The 18,346-nt window shown below is 42.5% G+C and overlaps 1 protein-coding gene and 2 long non-coding RNA genes across 7 annotated transcripts in view; 1 reads left to right on the forward strand and 2 right to left on the reverse strand.

Annotated features, from left to right (window-relative positions):
* Positions 1–18,346, forward strand: part of LOC134740190 (uncharacterized) — a 43,710-nt gene that overhangs the window by 22,127 nt on the left and 3,237 nt on the right. Inside the window, exons 2-3 of the long non-coding RNA XR_010127488.1 lie at positions 12,272–12,394; positions 12,730–12,816. This is a non-coding gene — a long non-coding RNA (uncharacterized LOC134740190). The remainder of the gene's footprint in view (positions 1–12,271; positions 12,395–12,729; positions 12,817–18,346) is intronic.
* Positions 1,832–9,797, reverse strand: LOC129006520 (uncharacterized). The gene is made up of 4 exons (XR_008492018.1): positions 9,705–9,797; positions 5,520–5,612; positions 4,603–4,714; positions 1,832–2,697 (listed from the first exon to the last, which is right to left on the reverse strand). It is a non-coding gene; the product is annotated as an uncharacterized LOC129006520 (long non-coding RNA).
* C8H10orf90 (chromosome 8 C10orf90 homolog) overlaps positions 12,795–18,346 on the reverse strand; it is a 265,705-nt gene continuing 260,153 nt past the window's right edge. For all 5 annotated transcript variants that reach the window (XM_054436229.2, XM_054436233.2, XM_054436230.2 and 2 more), the window contains 3 exons: positions 17,707–17,770; positions 13,909–14,008; positions 12,795–13,820 (listed from right to left, as the gene is read on the reverse strand). In XM_054436229.2, coding sequence (XP_054292204.1) covers positions 13,782–13,820; positions 13,909–14,008; positions 17,707–17,770 — 203 coding nt within the window. In that variant the 3' untranslated portion in view covers positions 12,795–13,781. The remainder of the gene's footprint in view (positions 13,821–13,908; positions 14,009–17,706; positions 17,771–18,346) is intronic.

Genomic DNA, 18,346 nt, shown 5'->3' on the forward strand with positions numbered 1-18,346 from the left:
GTACATCTTTAAAGTTTAACATATGTATTTCTAAGTTTATTTCAAATGAATATATCAACTTATGATTGCCTAGACAGTAATTTTTAAATTACTTAAAGAATTTCAGAAGTAAACGGTTGTGACTTACTTCTTGAGATTACGTATGTTATTATTCTTATGTAATTACAAAGATAGAAAACTTAGGAAATACAGAATAACAAAAGAGGCAAAACATATAACATTTGAAGGTCACTATTGAGGGGTGAAAGCATATGATTTTGGCAACTTACCATCAAATGGTTCACAAAAATAATGCGTGTGATTTTAAATAACATGCACAGTTACATTTTGAATAACATACATGTTCACACATATATAAACTATATATAATATACAATATATAAAACTATATAAGGTATATAATTCATATACATACATATTATATACGTATATATTGTGTAAAATTGTTATAGTCATATAGTAAGAATTATATGTGAGTGAATGTGTATGTTGGAGAGAGAACAATAAATCAAATGTTGCAAAGTGTCAACAATTGTTGAGCTGAGGTGAAGACACATGAGCACTTCTTGTACTGTTTTTGCAACTTACCTATACAAGTGATATTATTTCAAAATAAAAGATTAATAGATTTTAGATGATACACTTCCAGTGTTTTTTATGCATAAATGCATCATCTTCTGCCAGTTTAGGGTTCATATTATTTCGCTTTTTCAGCGGCAGGCTTTGCAAGGCCACACCATGGGTATGTTACCATGACCTTTGTATACCATCTTATGGAGAGAAACTATTTCCTTCCTGTGGGGCTTGTAAGTTGTTTCCAATTTTTCACTAATAAAAAATAACATTTCAGTAAGTGTCCCTGGACACAAATCTTCAGTCATATCTTTGATAAATTCCCTTACTGGGAATTGCTGGGTTGAAAAACAACTCCCAACTGAAAGCTGCTAATACAAATTGCCACGTGCCCTGGAAAAGTTCCACCAATGCGCTGTACCCCTAGCAATGCAGGAGCAGGGCTCTGTCAGTGGCTAAAACAGAGCCCAGCTCAAAGCAGCTCAGGTGAGATGCAGGGTCCACTGTAGGCCTGTTGGGGGAGCTCAGTGCCTCCAATTGGAGGAAGCACAGCCTGGCCTTGCCCACCTACAGAGTCCAGGCGCTATGTCTGTGTGTGTTGTCTGTGCAGTCATCTCCTCTGCTCCAACCTCTGGTTAGTGGGTGAGTAGCTTCTCTGCAAGGCTCTGAGTTCTTTCACTCAGCTCCTGGGAGCCTTTGCTTTGCTAGAGTGTATGGCCCCACACTCCAGGCCCTTGCTGATGAGCTGCTCTCTATGGTGAATGTAGGTCAGAGAAGTAATGGGTGGGTAGGGTAGGCTGGGAAGGGGACAGATTACCTAGAACAGGGCATGAACAGGCAGGCAATGACCCACACCTCCAACTCCAGTTCACAGTGTTTCATGTGCTTTCACTAATGGCTTTGAATCTTTAAAAAAAAAGAAAAAAAGAATGAAAAAGAAGATGAAAATTTGACAGGCTTAAATGTTTCATTATTTTTATTGTATTTCTTTAAATGTTAGCTATTCTTGGCATTTTGTATGTTTGTCAGTGATTCGTATTTCTTCTGTGAAGGGCTTATGTTCTAGAACCATGTTTCTGTTGGACTGTTTTTCCTTTATTGAGCTATATGACGCTTTCATAAAGGATCTTACCCTTTATGGTTTTAAATATTTGCCCCATTTTGCCATTCGCCTTTTAAATTTTGTTTACAGTGTCTTTTGACATTCAAGAGTGCCTCAGTATGTTTGGGCTGCTATAATAAGATACCTTAGACTTGATAATTTATAAAAAATAGAAATTTATTTCTCACGTTCTGGAGGGTGGGAAGCCCAGGATCAAGGCCAATTTAGGTTTGATGTCTAGTTTGATGTCTAGTGAGGGCATTCTCTGCTTCACGATGACACCTTTGGATGCATCCTCGTGGTGGAATGGATGGGCAGCTTCCTTGCACCTCTTTTATAAGGGCACTAATCCCATTCATGAAGGCAGAGACTTAATCACCTCCTAAAGGCCCTACCTCCTAATACTCTCACATTGGCAATTAAGGTTCAACATATGAATTTGGGGAGACACATTCAGACCACAGCAAGCAGTTTCTCATTTTTGTCTAATCAAATTTGTCTTTTCTTTCTTTTTAAAAACATTTGACTTACAGCTTAACATTTGTAGAAATGTTTCTTCCATTGCTCTTATTAGAAAGATTTTTACCTTCCATGTGTTGCTGCTTCTAGTCATTTTAATTTTTTGTACTGCGTCCCTTTTTGGATGCACCTGGAAGCACCTAGCAGAGCACACCAAGTGGACGCTCAATCAGTAAGTGTTTGCTGTTGACATGAATGAAAGGTAATGAAAACTCCTTATGGTCTAATAACCTTTGAAAATTATTTGCAAGGCTGCAAATGAGAATTCAAGATGCAATGTCCTAAACGGTACTCTAGTGGCTCTCAGAGGAGCTGGCTAATTGAATTCAAACCATATGTGAAAGCTGCCCCTTCCAGGACAATATCCTCCAGCCGGCTGTAGGGATGAGTTTTTTCAGTGTCTGGAAGTCCCATAACAGGACTAAATGAAGACTGAAGTCAATATCTTCCTTCTTCCTCTTCAGAGATTTGAATTACAATGTGCACCTTCTAATGTTGATGATCTATGAAAATACATACAGCTGATTTTTCAGGTCTTGTCTTCAAAGAGCAAAGCCAGAGCATTGTTTTAAAGCAGACAATGGTGTCCACAAGCTCGCAGCAATGAGTAAACTGTCACTGTGAACCTTCTTATGATGTATTTAAGGCCATACATTAAGGACAACAATAACATCATTTGTGGTGGGCCTAATTATGGTCCCTGGACTTTAAATCCCATTTTAGAAAGTGCCCACAAACAAAACCAAACAAAACAACACATAGTGCATCTCTAAAGATGTGCCGCTTCACAGTACCTCTGTGTTTTCTCAACTCTGGGGAAAAATCTTTGCTTTGAAATCTTACTTTTTGGACCAAACTATTGATTCTGTGTTGACTCCTTGACTACAAGATCATGAACTTTCTTGATCATTACAAATAAACATTTCTACAATTGTCTCTTTTCACCGATATCAAAAACAAAAGAACTTGGGGTTTCTAAATAGTGTCTAGAGAAAACCGATGTGTGTATTGCACTCATTATGTTGTTAATAATGCATTTTTAGATGGAGTTAATATTTTATGGGCTATTAATAATATATGTGTTTAGGGAAATGCATGTATTCTATAGAAGGATGAGAAAGTTTTAAACTTGGAATTTTGCTTCTTTGTATCACAGTGCAGTTGTGACATATATTTGCCGAAACCTTGCCTGGTACAGTTTTTGTGTGTGTGTTTGTCAAGAGTAAAGCACCTCCATTGATGTAACCTGGAAAGTTCAGAATTCAGGAGGCTGTTTCCACTTTCTGGCCCAGATTGTTGCTGCCAGGACCTCCTCCTTTGCTTAATCACCACTCAAGTCCCTCACAACTCTGAACACATCAACACTGAGATGTCCACTAGAAGAACGCATTAGCACTGATGAAGAACCATGGCCTGCGGCATGTGACCGGCACTGATCCACAGGTGTATATAAGAAGCCTTTCTCATTTTTGCAACCTATCCATCTGACAAAGGTCTAACATCCAGTGTCTATAAGGCACTTAAACAAATTTACAAGAAATAAACAAACAACCCCATTAAAAAGTGGGCAAAGGATGTGAACAGACACTTCTCAAAAGAAGACATACATGCAGCCAAGAAACATGAAAAAAAACTCAACATCACTGATCATTAGAGAAATGCAAATCAAAACCACAATGAGATACCATCTCACACCAGTCAGAATGGCTATCACTAAAAAGTCAAGAAACAACAGATGCCGGTGAGATTGTAGAGAAAAAGGAATGCTTTTATGCCGTTGGTGGGAGTGTAAATTAGTTCAACCATTGTGGAAGACAGTGTGGTGATTCCTCAGAAACCTAGAGGCAGAAATGCCATTTGACCCAGCAATCCCGTTACTAAGTATATACCCAAAGGAATAGAAATCATTCTATTATAAAGATACAAGCACATATATGTTCATTACAGCACTATTCACAATAGCAAAGACATGGAATCAACCCAAATGCCCATCACTGATAGACTGGATAAGAAAATTTGGTACATATACACCATGGAATACTATGCAGTCATAAAAAGGAATGAGATCATGTCCTTTGCAGGGATATGGATGGAGCTGGAAGCGATTATCCTCGGCAAACTTAACGCAGAGACAGAAAACCAAATATCACATGTTCTCACTTATAAGTGGGAGCTGAATGATGAGAACACGTGGACACATGGGGGAGAACAACACACACTGGGGGTGGGAGCAGGAAGAGCACCAGGAAGAATAGCTAATGGATGCCGGGCTTAATACCTAGATGATGGGATGATCTGTGCAGCAAACCACCATGGCACACATTTACCTATGTAACAAACCTCAACACTCTGCGCACGTACCCCTGAACTTAAAATATAAGTTGGGAAAAAAAAGAAGCTTTTCTCACCTCTTAGAATCTGATTCAAATGTAGCAGCAATTTCTGCTCAGAATTTCAGGAGGGTCTGCCTGTCCCATTACTTTTGACTTTGGGGAGAGAACTCAAATAATTTTTGCTTTTCTAAATGGAGTGAGACACAGAGGGAGGAGGGTGAGAAACAGCTGGTGACATAAGGGAAAAACTAAGCCCTGATGGCTGGTGACACTGGAGTGAGGAGAATGTCTTGATACCCAGAGATACCAGTTTCTAGGGAAGAGAAGCATGGTATAGCCCCTGCCCCCAGGGTGCTTTCAGTCTAGTGGAAACATCACATCCTCCATGATTCCCACATCATAATAAACCTACATCATGATCCTATGTAATTTTTCCTTATTCTGTTAAGGATGCAACTTTCCAAGGCAAATATTTTCCAATTTTATTTTCCTAAAGCGTTGAGGGATCCTATTCTATAATTTAAGGCTCTTTGGGGCCAGTAAAATTACTTAACATTTTAGTGAAATCTGAAAATCTGTATCTTTCATTCTCAGACACATGTACACCATCTGCAGCATGATGTCAATATAAGAGCTCAGAGTTCAGGAGGGAAACAGACGTGGTTCAAAGCTCAGTCCCAACCCACCAACATGAAATACCCTGTGCGAGTTACACGTGTTCTCTGGCTTACTCTGTCTCATCACGTACAATGGGAACTATTCAGGGGCAGTGCTTCATATGTTCATGCTTCTCTTAATTCAGAGATGAGCTTGGGGAGGAAGAGACAGGACAATTACACCAGCAGTTGAATGACTGCTCATCATTCCAATCCAGCCTCTGCCCTGGAGGCTGAACCAGATGGGAGATGTAAATCTGTGTATGATTCCCTTGCTTCTCAAAGCATGACCATCTCCTCATGCTGAGTAAGAGTCTAATATTTTAAAGGAAATACCTCTTGTACATCACATCTCCCATCCAGGCCAACTTCATCTGGTGCTCAATCGATCTGTTTCAGAGCTGGAGGAAGCTGTCTGGGTGAGCTGACCTGTACAGAGATATGTTAGTCTGTCGTCAAGGTGGCACTTAAGGGACTTTAAATAGTGATTCTGATATCATCATATTCTAATTGCATCTGACTTTAAAAATGATTACTAACCCCCACCCACCTCTGGCCCCTATAAAAAAGGAAGTCAGTCCAGAGACTGCCTGCTGCCTACCTCCCAGGGCCCTCCTGAGAATAATAAGTGTGGATTGGGCATGAGTTTTAAATGCATAGGGAACACCTGTTCATTAGCCAGGTGACTTTTTCCCTTAGAAAATAAAGTAATGGAGAAATCCCACAATATAAAAAAGGGGCCATCAAGCCCTAAAACCTAGTCACTTAACATCTTTCATGACACAGTTGTCGTGAAAACCAGGCCTTGTGGGGGAGTGGGGAGTAATTTTCTGGAGTTCCATGAGCATTTCAAGAGCTATGCCTAAGGGCCTAGGTCCCAGAGGCCCAATATGCCCAGGGCAGAGAGAATTCAGGATATAGCCTGGGGAGAAATCCACCTCCACCAACTTGGTTTTCCAGCAGGTTTCCATGCCCTTCCATGGCACATGCAGGAAGGTATCAGGAAGCTCCTGTAGACCACAGGGGCAGATAGGGAAGGTAGTTGATGGTACTGGTTGCCTAACTTGCCCAGAATTGTGCCAGCATCAGTAGAGTCCTCCTGCAGCCCAGGGCTGCAAAGTAGACCACAGAGCCTTGGGTCTATGGGAGCCACAACTGGCCTCAGGGGGAACACATAGTCCCTGTGAGTGCAAAGGTGGAGCACAGTCAGCAAGCTGAGAGTTTCCCTGCTGTAGATTTGAGTAGCAGATGCCCGTAGAATGGGCAAGGGACCCTGTCGCCACTGAGGACAGCAAGGGTCCCATGTTAGTTGACTTGAGGTACCATAACAAAATACCCACAACTGAGTAGCTCAAACAACAGAAATGGATTTCTCACAGTTCTGGAGGTTGAGATGTCTAAGATCAAGGTGCTGGAAAGTAGGTTTCATTCTGAGGTCTCTTCTCTTGGCTTGTAGGCTGCTATCATCTCACTGTGTGCTCTTCCTTGTGTGCTCTCAGAGAGAGGCAGAGGCAGAGACAGAGACAGAGACAGAGGCAGAGGCATAGACAGAGGCAGAGGCATAGACAGAGACAGAGGTAGAGGCAGAGACACAGACAGAGACAGAGGCAGAGGCATAGACAGAGACAGAGGCAGAGGCAGAGACAGAGACAGAGGTAGAGGCAGAGACACAGACAGAGACAGAGGCAGAGGCATAGACAGAGACAGAGGTAGAGGCAAAGACACAGACAGAGACAGAGGCAGAGGCAGAGACACAGACAGAGACAGAGGCAGAGGCATAGACAGAGACAGAGGTAGAGGCAGAGACACAGACAGAGACAGAGGCAGAGGCATAGACAGAGACAGAGGTAGAGGCAGAGACACAGACAGAGACAGAGGCAGAGGCATAGACAGAGACAGAGGTAGAGGCAGAGACACAGACAGAGACAGAGGCAGAGGCAGAGACACAGACAGAGACAGAGACAGAGGCAGAGGCATAGACAGACAGAGGTAGAGGCAGAGACAGAGAAGGCTCTGGAGTCTTTTCTAATAAGGACACTAATTCCATCAGATCAGGGCCCCACCCTATGACTTCATTTAACCTTAATTACCTTATTAGAGTCCCCATCTCCAAATATAGACAGTCACACTGGGGATTAGAGCTTCAACATATAAACACAAACATTCAGTCCATAGCAGTTCCATTGCTACCCAAGGACCCTGGACACAGAGCTGAGACTCTGTCCCACTGGTCCCCTCCCCAGGAAGCCACATTATGAAGCTAGCCACAAGCTTGGGAAGGAGGTGGTGGTGGCAGAACTCGGAAAGGCCGAGTGTGAGCCTAGGCAGGGCTTCATTTCAAACTGATGGGACCTGTACATGAAATGGAACTGTTTGATTCAAGAGAAGGCTGAGGGGGGTTCCAAAGTGATTCAGTCCCACATGCGGGCTGCTTTAGCCAGTGACAACACTTCCAAAATGATTCAGAAGAGACTAGATACTAACTTGCTGTCCCCAGTTAGCAGTAGGGTGGAAGCTCCTAAAAGGGCCAGGTCGGGAATGGGATATACAGAGGCAACAATTGATTTGCATTAGTTGAGGCTGCTGTCACCCAGCGGGAACTTATAAATGGATGACAAGTGAGTGTCACTTGGTTAGTGCTCAGAAAAAAAACAAATGTAGGCTATTATTTTGAGAAATGTTCAGAATGCACTCTGGGTTCAGCAGTTTTCTGCTCAGGTTCTTGTCCCTGTTTAGAGGTTGTTCACCAACCGATCAGAAAACACTTCCTGTGTTGAGGCGGTGGGAGGAGGGGGAATATTAATCAACTGCTAATTGAGAATTAGGGTTGAAACACCCTAATGAGGAAGAAATGCTTCAATGGAAACAATCATCATCCATCTGAATCAATACTGCCATCTAGAAATATTGGTGTCCACACACCTCGGTTTAATCCATGAACAAACATCTGTTTTCCATTGTAAAGAGCTAGGCTCAGCCTTGTTAATACAATGTCACGTGCTACCAAAAAAAAAAAAAAACAGACAAATATTTTGAATTATTCTGTCATTTTGATGTAATAAACATTTCAGCTGAGAGAGCAAGACCGGGTATTTTAATTATGTCAGCATATAATAATTAAATCTGGCCTTACTCGCCTTTGGGTATATTTTTAAACAAAAACAAACACAAAACTTCTGTATATGCACTCAGTAGCTTTTAATGTTAAGCACATATTTAGCAATGTGTACCCGTTAAGTGGGCTGTCATCACTAATTTCTTTGGTACCCGTGTGATAACATCAGCCAAGAGGAACTATAGTGGATATAACACAAAAGTGTGGGTTTATTTCTTTATCAATCGGCGGCTGTGAAAAGATTTATAATTTCCCTCTCACTGACATCACTGGGCAGGTAAAGCAGGCAGCCCCGTTGGCTTTGATGAAAGGATATTACCCGGCGTATGGAGTTAACACGGGTGACAGTTGTAATATCTTTTCCCTGATGTCAGTTACAGCTGTTGTACCATTTCAGGCATGTCGGGAAAGTAGAGATGTTTAAACAGAGGAAGAATGCTCAGAAAGTCATCAAAAGGACATTTTTTCCTATGCCATTCACTCTTGGTGCTATTTAATAAAAATGATTTAAAGAAGTTCATTTTTTTTTCTCAGTAGCAATTCAGATCATAAGCTGCTTTTTCTTTCCTTTTAAGCTTTGATAAGAATAACCTGGCATTTTTTAAGATTCTAAAGGCAAGTCCAGTCTCTTTCTCCCCTCCCCGCTCTTCAAGTTCCTGATGCGCGAAGATCTGAGAAAAGGGCCACAGGTTGACATCATGTTTCTGGCTGCACTCTGGCAGGTCACGGCAGCATCCAGAATGTGTATGCGGAAACCTTCTCAGAGAAGGATAAAAAAGTGGAAGGATTTCAAACCCCCTGCCCAACACACACTCCAGGCAATTACCTCAGACCGTCTCTTGGGGTCTCAGGATCAAAACTGTGCCTGAGGCAATTGACCTGACTTGAAAAAAATCCTTGAATTTTGGAAGTGACATGCCAAAGTTGTGGCTCCATTCCATGTGGCTGAAACATCTGTGTGCGTAGAGGAGTCCCCCACTCCCAAACAAGAAGCGACTGTGGGGAGAAAGGGGGGATCTGATGGAATCTCAAGGGTCTCCCAGGCAGCCTGCTCTCCTGCCTGAGTGGGGAAATGTCCCATCAGCAGGGGACACTCAGGAGAAGGCTGGAGGGATTTCCAAAGCCATTCAGTCCCGGGTGTGGGCTGCTTCAGCCAGTGGAAGCCACTTCCAAAAGGTTTCTATTAGAGCTAGACATTCGTGGGTAATTATCAAGTATTGATAAAAGCGCAAATTCAATGAACTCTATAACGTAGAACCCTCTGCTACTGGGCTCATTTTAATCACTGAACAGATTATTTCCTTTGCTTTTAATGCTCATGCAGACACACTCACACAGACCCACAGTGGATTTTTTTTTGTGTTATTTCCTGAACCCAGAGCTCTCACACACCAACTGTCAGATACCTCCTGTTGGGCAGCCACATCACCCTACTTTCTCTTTTCTTGTTCTGCCCCTGATGTGCCTCATACTCAGACCGTTGGTCATTTAATGCAGTCAGAGACCAGGCCCCTTGCCTGCAATTTTTATACCAAGTGTTGAAATGGGAGAACCTCAGACATCAAAGTCTCAACTGCTCTCCCACAATTGGCTGTTTCAGAAATAGTTCATTCAAAGAGCCCTGTTACATCGGAGCAAGCATTTGCTGACTCACTCAGGGAGCCCACAAACTTCCAGGAAGTTTGGTTGGCAATAGACACTGGCTAACAAAACCAAGGCAATTGTTTTTCCATTATTTCATTACTGGCTGGCAGAGAAAACAACCAAAATAGGAATTGCTCCTTCGACATGAAGTCATGGAGAACGCAATGAGATGGCCCGGTGCTGTCACCACCTGGATACCTCAAGTTATTTCAGATGTTGCTTGGTCTAAGCTCACGAATATCCTCTAACAATCTTTACCCCTTGCTGCCAGCTGTATCACTGAAGAATTGTTTTAGACCAGAACCGAAACACACTCAGATGTAAATAAATCTATTCCAGAACAGAATTTAATGATTGAAGTTACAATGGTAAATTCTATTTAGAATTTTCCAAAACCTCAAAGTATTCCCTGAAGTCTTATTTTAATAACAGAATTCAGAAAATGGGTAACCAATTCCTGAGAGAAATATAAGGGACAGCAGTTACAATTCTTCAGGCTTTACTTTCATATGAATTATAACATAATTACATTACATTTCTGCTAACATCTTTCATAACAGAAAAGAAATACTGGCTCTCTGAATTCCTTTCTCAGCATTGAAGGATGGTTACAACAATAACAGGCCAAGAAAAAAAAATTAGTTAAACAGAAACCCAAACCTTAGTTTCCAGCCTTGTCCTGAGCCTGCTGCCCAGAGGAAAGACCAGCTCACACCAGCTATCACATATTCCTACCTTAATTCTCCATCCTAGCCACCTCAGTTAAGACCTGTTCTCAGAAATACGTGACTCAGAGGCATTTCCTCTCAAGCTGATGTTTATTTATTCTTTAGATTTTTAAGGCTGGGCATTGGATTTGCAAAGGGGATGAGGCTCTTTGTGGGCATTTTTGAAGGTTGGCTCCGTCTAAGCATTCTCTTTTTAAATATCAGCCAACATAAATCTAAAAAATGTCATAGAACAGTCTAGAAGTGGTTGGGCCCTGAGTTTAAATGATTGATTACAGAAAATTAAAACATTAGCCTGATGAATTTTTGCATTTTTTGTAGAGACAGGGTTTCATCGTTTGCCAGGCCAGTCTTGAACTCCTGGGCTCAAGTGATCCTTCCATCTCAGCCTCCCAAAGTGCTGAGATTACAGGCATAAGCCACCATACCTAGCCATGTGCAGGATCTTTATCTGGGAAAGACTGTCCTTAACTAATATTATAGATTTGATTTAAATGTTTTCTAAAAAATCACTTAAAGTGTAAATAGAAATTCAGTGTGACATCCTGGAAGAAGTCTAATGAGTTCAAGAAAGCAGAAATTAACCTGAAGGTAAGCTTGTCACCCTGCTGAAATGGTTTCTGAGCATGAGAAGCACATAAAAGGAAAGAGTTTATGAAGCACCCTATTTATGTTGGCTGATTTTTGCTGTGCCAGCACCCATGAGTTCAATGGTCTTGTGTAGCACTCACTACAGAGCTGAGGGATTACAGGAGGACCAACTCACAGCCCCTGTGCTCTTAGGTTTCCCAAGACAGTCCTAACTTCCACCTCTGCTTAGAATAGGAAACACTCATGGTGTGTTTGCTTTAGGCTAGTCATTATTTTAAGCATTCAACACTCACTGGCTTATTCAATTCCGCTAGCAACCCTATGAAGGGAGCACTATAATTATCTGCATTTTGTGGTTAAGGAAACAAAGGCAAGGTTAAATAACACGCTGTGCCATATATTGATTATATTCTCTCTCACCTCCAAATTCACCCTTTTTGCCTGCTCTGTTAAAATGGATTCAGGCCCTTTAAGTATTTTCCCTTTGCCAGCTGACACAATGTTAGGCTTTGTCAGTAGAGAGAGCTAGAGAGAAACTGCAGGAGAAAAGGGTGCTGCTTCCCAGAGACAGCGCATTTGCTCAGCCAGCTCCAGTGCCAGGCCCTGCAGGTAGCATGTGGCCAACAGCACTCATGGCCAGCTGCTTCCCCAGCCCCCTCCCTGAGGTGGTATTGTAGCAGTGTCTCCAAGGAGACAGTTCCCTGTGGATCCTAGAGGGCAGATCTCTGGCAAGTTCCAGAAAGACTTGTAGATTCTCAACAAGTTCCATTGGCACGCCACCACAGAAACTTCTCCACCACCTGCCGAGACACTGTGGTTCCCTCTCAGCCCAGGGCTAGGAGGAACACTATTCCTAGGACTCCTTGCATCTGCTCTACCCACCTATATTCTTCAGGGTTATCTTTACAACTTACTAGCCAACCTTTTGCTACTCTAATCTACTATTAAGGTTAATGATTAAACATATTAAACATTTCCATTCAAATGACTGTGTGGTTTCTCTCTCCTAGTTGGACCCAGACTGACACTCTTGCCTGAGGGCACAGGCCATGGAGCAGCAGTCAATACTGGACACCAGGCAGCTTCCATGCTTGACAGTGTTGCCAGACCCTCGCATGGGCAGGAGGGCACAGGTCTGATGCAGTGTGTGCTGATGTGAGGTCTCTAATTCATACTGGAGGGCAAGGCAGAGAGGGCACGTGTCAGGAGAGAACCCCAGGATAGAGTTTTAAACAGTTTGCAGCAGATATGTAAAAGAAAGGCATTTCAGAAAGAGGGGACAGTATGTACAGCAGCGGGAGGAGGGAAGGAAGGGTGACAACTTCAGGGAAGAGACAGAGGTATCACCAAGCTCCTGCTTCATCCCCAAACCTTTTGTTTCATTCCCAGGGAGAATCCTAGTAAGATTTAGAGTTTGCAGGATCCTAAATCTTGTTCTCAATGGTTTTATCAGCTTTTCTCTTACCAGCTCTCTAGGAGGCAACATTATCCACTGGAGCATCTAGAAGCACAAGGACTTCCATGGTGGTCAGAGGCAGAAGAGGATGTGGAGCAGGTCAGTGGTGCCTGCTGGGTCTTGGGCAGCATTTTATACCTTATGTTATCTATCCTGGCCACCTACTTCATAACAGAATATATAACAGAGAAATACTTGAATTTTTATAATAATTGCATTTATTTCCATTTGTGTTGTAACAACTAGCTTGTTCTTAGCTTCCGAAACACACATATTTATAAATAATGTATATTATAAATATTTGGAAGAACAGAGAGCGAAGTTGGACCATTAGGCTATTTCTTAACAAAACAACTTTTTTTATGGAGTGGGGCAGGAGGAGTGTTGTAGAAAACACTGAAGTTATGTCAGAGCTTCCATAGAAATGGATTCTTTTCTCTGGTGAGGAATGGGGCGGGGTGACTGAGGGCCACTCTGACTGCTCCAGGTCACAAAGAGATGGGCTGATTGTTCCACAGCCTCGGGCATTGCACCCACTGGTTTCCAAGTCAGCCTCTAGTATTGGGTGGTGCACATGTTCAGAAAGGTTTAAAATGTACTATATGATGACCCACATTTTGGCATTTGCATAACTGGCAGGTGTTGAGATTGAAATTTAAAAGGAGATGGATTTGGATCCCAAAAGTTTGATTGTAAAAGATTCCCCAGGGATGTAAACAAACTTGCTTGTATGAGGCCTCTCTGATGGGCAGGAAACAGCAAGGGAGAAGAAATCAGAAGCAAAAGGTACAATTTAGAAGAAAAAACATTAAGGGGACTGTATCCAGTGGGTTACATGGAGGTGGTTTCCCCACAACAGATTGTTGACCTATTTTCTCGAGGGTTATTGTTTCTGTTTGGCTTGGGTCAGTAATTCAGGAAGTGATGTTTTCCTTTATGGAAAAAAAAAATCGAAAGTAAAATAAGTGTTTTCCCATCATGAAGATAATGCTAAGTTTAATGGCTTATCCAGCATTTGAAGTCCTCCCAGGTCCAGGTAGTGTGGTCAGCAGGGCAGCCTGCAGTTAGACCGCATTCCTTTGAAGGAGCTGGTCTAGTAATTGCTAGAGGAAAAGGGAAACAAAGATGTCAAGTTCAGATTTGGCATCTGTGCACCACACACATCACACCTGCTGGTGACGAGGCCATTACCTTTTTGAAGACTTCGGCACGGAGTCTGTTACTTTGTAAGATCACCCTTTTCCTTTGTTCTTCTTTTTTCTTTTTAACTTCCGGCAAGTTATTATAGATTCTGAAACAGATTTGGAAAACATTTGGAATGGTAGCTTGACAGCGTGCTCCCGCTGTGGGGCTGCATCCTGTCTTGACGGCAGGCTCTTACATTTCAAAGAGAAGATCACTGCTTATGGGCTAGCTCACAACTGTAGGATGCCAGGACGAAGGGCTTTCCTGACCATACCCAGAACCTGCTGCATGGCAGGGGTTGGCACCTTGTCCAGTGCTACCTGGGGCAATGCAACAGGCAGAGTCCCACCAGGGGCAAAGCTGGAGAGGCCAGTTGCTTATTTAGAAGTCATTGTTTTTGTCCTTCCATTCTCTATGATAATTAATGACTTAATCGTAAAATGAAAGATTCTAAACCTACTGCTTTAGTATTCTGATTGTAAACTTGTTTCCAAATACCTTCTTACCACTCAGTGTTTGCCTTCCTGTGACTTAGAAAAGGAACAGCATGCAAATAGAAGTAGCAGGACTTACAATACTGTAATAAAACACATATAAGTGTGTGTGTTTTTACCTCTCAACCTATTGCACTTTTAAGTAAGGGCCCAAGGGATCTTCCTCTGGACACTTCTTTCCTACTTTCTAACAGAAACTTCATGGGCTGATGCCAATTAATATTTCATTATAATCCACTGACACAGTGGAGTCACTGTAGCCTGAGCATTTGGATTGCTGTACATGTGGCACTCGGCTAAAACATCTTTCTCTCTCTCATGTTTGAAAGCCAGATAAGATATAGTGAAGATGTTCCACCATTAAAATCATAAGGACAACATAGAAAAATGATGATGACAATCTTCGCAGGAGACATCTTAGGTATTGGACACTAGGCTTGAATTGCTTGACATGAATTATTTCATTTCATATTCACCACAGTTGGAAGAGGCATATCGTGTCCCACTGTTATATAAATGAGAAACCCAAGCCCCAGTAAGATCAGGAGACTTGTATAAAGCCCCTTGGCTGGTTTGTGGTGGGCTGGGATTCGAACCTTGGTCTGTTTGACTCTTTCTACACAACACTGTCACCCAACCATAATATGGCATCAAGCTACTCGTGAGATCCAGGAAATGCTTGTGCCTAGCACTCTGTAGGCATCAACATGGGCTGAATGAATGCATGAAAAAAAGAACACATAATTGCCACATTCAGGAGTGATTCTAGGAAGGACTAGGAGAGAAAACTGTAAAGGAGTCAGAAAGTAGACATGTTTCAAAGCTCTGCAGTGGGAATTTCCTCAGATCCATATAGACTGATCTTTCTGATACTGACCATCTCAATCACCTGACAGAGTGGTTAATATTAGGTGTCAACTTGATTGAATTGAAGGACGCCTGGATGGCTGATAAAGTCTTATTTCTGGGTGTGTCTGTGAGGGTGTTGCCAGAGGAGATTGGCATTTGAGTTGGTGCACTGGAAGAGGAAGACCCACATTCACTGTGGGTGGGCACCATCTAATCAGCTGCCAGCATGGCTGGAATAAAGCAGGAGGAAGAAGGCAGGATAACCTTGCTTGCTGTGTCTTCTGGCTTCCTTCTTTTTCCATGCTAGATGCTCCTCCTCCCGCCCCTCCTGCTGTTGGACATCAGACTCCAGATTCTTCGGCCTCTGGACTCTTGGGCTTGCACTAGGGGGCTCTCAGGCCTTCAGCCACAGACTAAAGCCTACGCTGTTGGTTTCTCTGGTTTTAAGGCTTTTGGACTTGGACTGAGCCACTACTGGCTTCTCTCTTCCCCAGCTTGCATATCACGGGACTTTGCCTTGTGATCACGTGAGTCAATTCTCCCTAATAAACTCTCTTTTATATACATATATCCTATTAGTTCTATCCCTCTGGGGAACCCTGACTAATATACCTGGGAAGTATAAAATAAAGGCTCCTAGGTCCCACCTCTGTTACTTCTGATTCAGTGTTTTCTTAAAAGAACATCCCAAATAAATCATGGTCCATCTATACGAGGGACCACTCTGCAGACAGTCAAAACCGACAAGGAAAATAATCTATCTGTTCGTCACAGAAGGGGTTCACAGACATAAAGTGAAAAGCAAGCTACCGAGAGATAGTGTGTAGTATGATAACTAATTCATGGTTAAAAATCACATAGCTGTATATGCACAAATAAAAGTCTACTTTAAGGCAAAGAGAAAGGCCTGACAGGATACTCAGGAGATGTCACTGTGGGTGTCTGGAGAGCTGGGACTGGGGTAGGGAAAGTGGGCTGGGAACAGGGAGGGGAACCACTGGTCATGAGGGGACTTTAGCTTTATCTCCATTGTTTGCATTTTTAACATAAAAATGTAATTTAACAATATAATTAATAGCAAAGAATACAAAGAAAAGAAAGCTCCAGGTGATTCTGTGGGTGAGCCAGAGTCAGAGCCCACCCAAGGTACAATCCACAGAGCAGAGTGCAAATCCAGCTGCTAAATCCACCAGAGGAGACCAGCTAGGGGAAGCCAGTTACTTTAGGTGCAACATCACCTAGCTCACTCGTCCTCTTTGAGCCTCAGTTTCCTCTTCAGTAAAATGATAGGGCAATACTCTCTGACTACTCACGCTGCTTTGAGATCTATTATTTTAATTGCTTAGTTTGCAAGGCTCCATAATGGTGGCTTTGGGTTTGGGGACTGGGAGGGGAGGATTTGGCTGAAATTTTTCAGTAAATTGAAAAGGGAATGGTTCTGGCATGAGGTATATGCAACTTTGCACTTCTGAAATAGCAAGTCTTAAAGCCCAGTGGCCCTTTAAAAACCCCAATTAGAATGCTACGAATCAGGTCTTTAATGGGATGGTCTCCCTTTTCCTCGTTTTCACTTCCTTATTTACAAAGAGCTTTCCAATAAATGATCAAAGTTACCTAATCACCATGGAAACAATATAATCATGGTAAAAGCAGAAATTGTATGCCTGAAGTGGGGAGAAAAGTATTCTTCGTATTTCAATGGTTTCTTTAAGTGCGCTATCAATTTGATTTAATTATTATAATTCCTCCCTGTGCTAGATACTTTATTATAAACTAATGACATTTTACTTGCATGAACTTGGCCAACGCTGCTGAGCTATTATATTTTGGTTAAGAGGCCAGATCTCAGAAAGAATGGCAGCCTTTGTGTGCATCAGATTGGTGAGAATCAGTGGGAGTCTTGAACAGCCACCAGCCAAGCAGAATAAGAAGGATGCGTTGGCAGCATGGCCGCCAGGTCTGCTGGAGACAGAGCACCAGGAAACCTAGCTCATGGCCCCTCTGAGGCTCCACCGGCTCCCATGTGCCATCTGCCTCCAAGGTTGGATCCTTTCCTTCAGTCCCTGCCACAGTCCAGACCCTTAGGAGAAATAGTTTCTCTCCTCCTTATAAAATTACCTTCAAAGGTGCAGTGACAAATAGCTCCTGCCCACAGCGACAATATGAATGTGCAGGAGTTCCAGCTCAGAGTCTGGGAATCTCTTAGAGACCAATTACTGGATTGGTTCAGAATCCAAGACCTACCACTTTCCTAAGGTTTTTCCAAGAGCAGCATTAACATTCAAAAGCACATTTCACCTACTGTACTTATTTTAGCCATTTTTTCAGATTTGCAGCCAAAAAGACCTCAGACCTTAAACATGGACCTAGAAGCAGTGGTCCCATTGGAGGGCCCCTGAAGCCATCAAACCACCCCACTCCCCCCACCAACTTCTTTGCACACCATACAATAACCAAGTACCTCTTAGATCGCATATGCATCTCCTTCTCTGAAATGCACCGTTCTTTGGGTTTGAACAAGTTATCTGGAAAAAATAGAAAGAGAATTAAGTTCGGAAGGTATAGAATCTCACACATTTCTAGAGAAACATTGTGGTTAGTTCATAATCCATTAATTGATCCTTATTCTAAGCCATATCCTGAGTCTAAGCAGAACTCAGTAGAGACTGATACACCATAAGTGGTTGTATTGACAATGGCCAACAACAGGGTTGGTCTTGACAATAGTTAAATAAGGACATGAAGTACAATGTTAGCATCTAACCTGCTTTATGGAGAGCAACACCTTTGAATGCTTCCTTTAGCAACAGAGTCATGGTTTTCTGAGAAAAGTGCCAGAGTGCAAGCTCATTCCACCCATAGAAAAATCCCTACACTAGGTCTGTGAGGCCTCTAAGGACAAGGAAATCCCCCACCTATCCCTAGAGCATTTTGCAAGAAGGAGGTTTCACTCTTGTCTATAGCCCTCTATAGGGCTGCTCAGCCTCTGCAAGATAAAGACCACCTTGCCCCCTTCCTAATGTGGCGAAAGGTAATGCACAACAACATAATAATCATGTATGCTCAGTATCCTTTGATTAAGTACACAGTAGCTAAAAATC

The sequence above is a fragment of the Pongo pygmaeus genome, chromosome 8 (genome assembly GCF_028885625.2).
Source record: "Pongo pygmaeus isolate AG05252 chromosome 8, NHGRI_mPonPyg2-v2.0_pri, whole genome shotgun sequence".
NCBI lineage: Eukaryota > Metazoa > Chordata > Mammalia > Primates > Hominidae > Pongo > Pongo pygmaeus.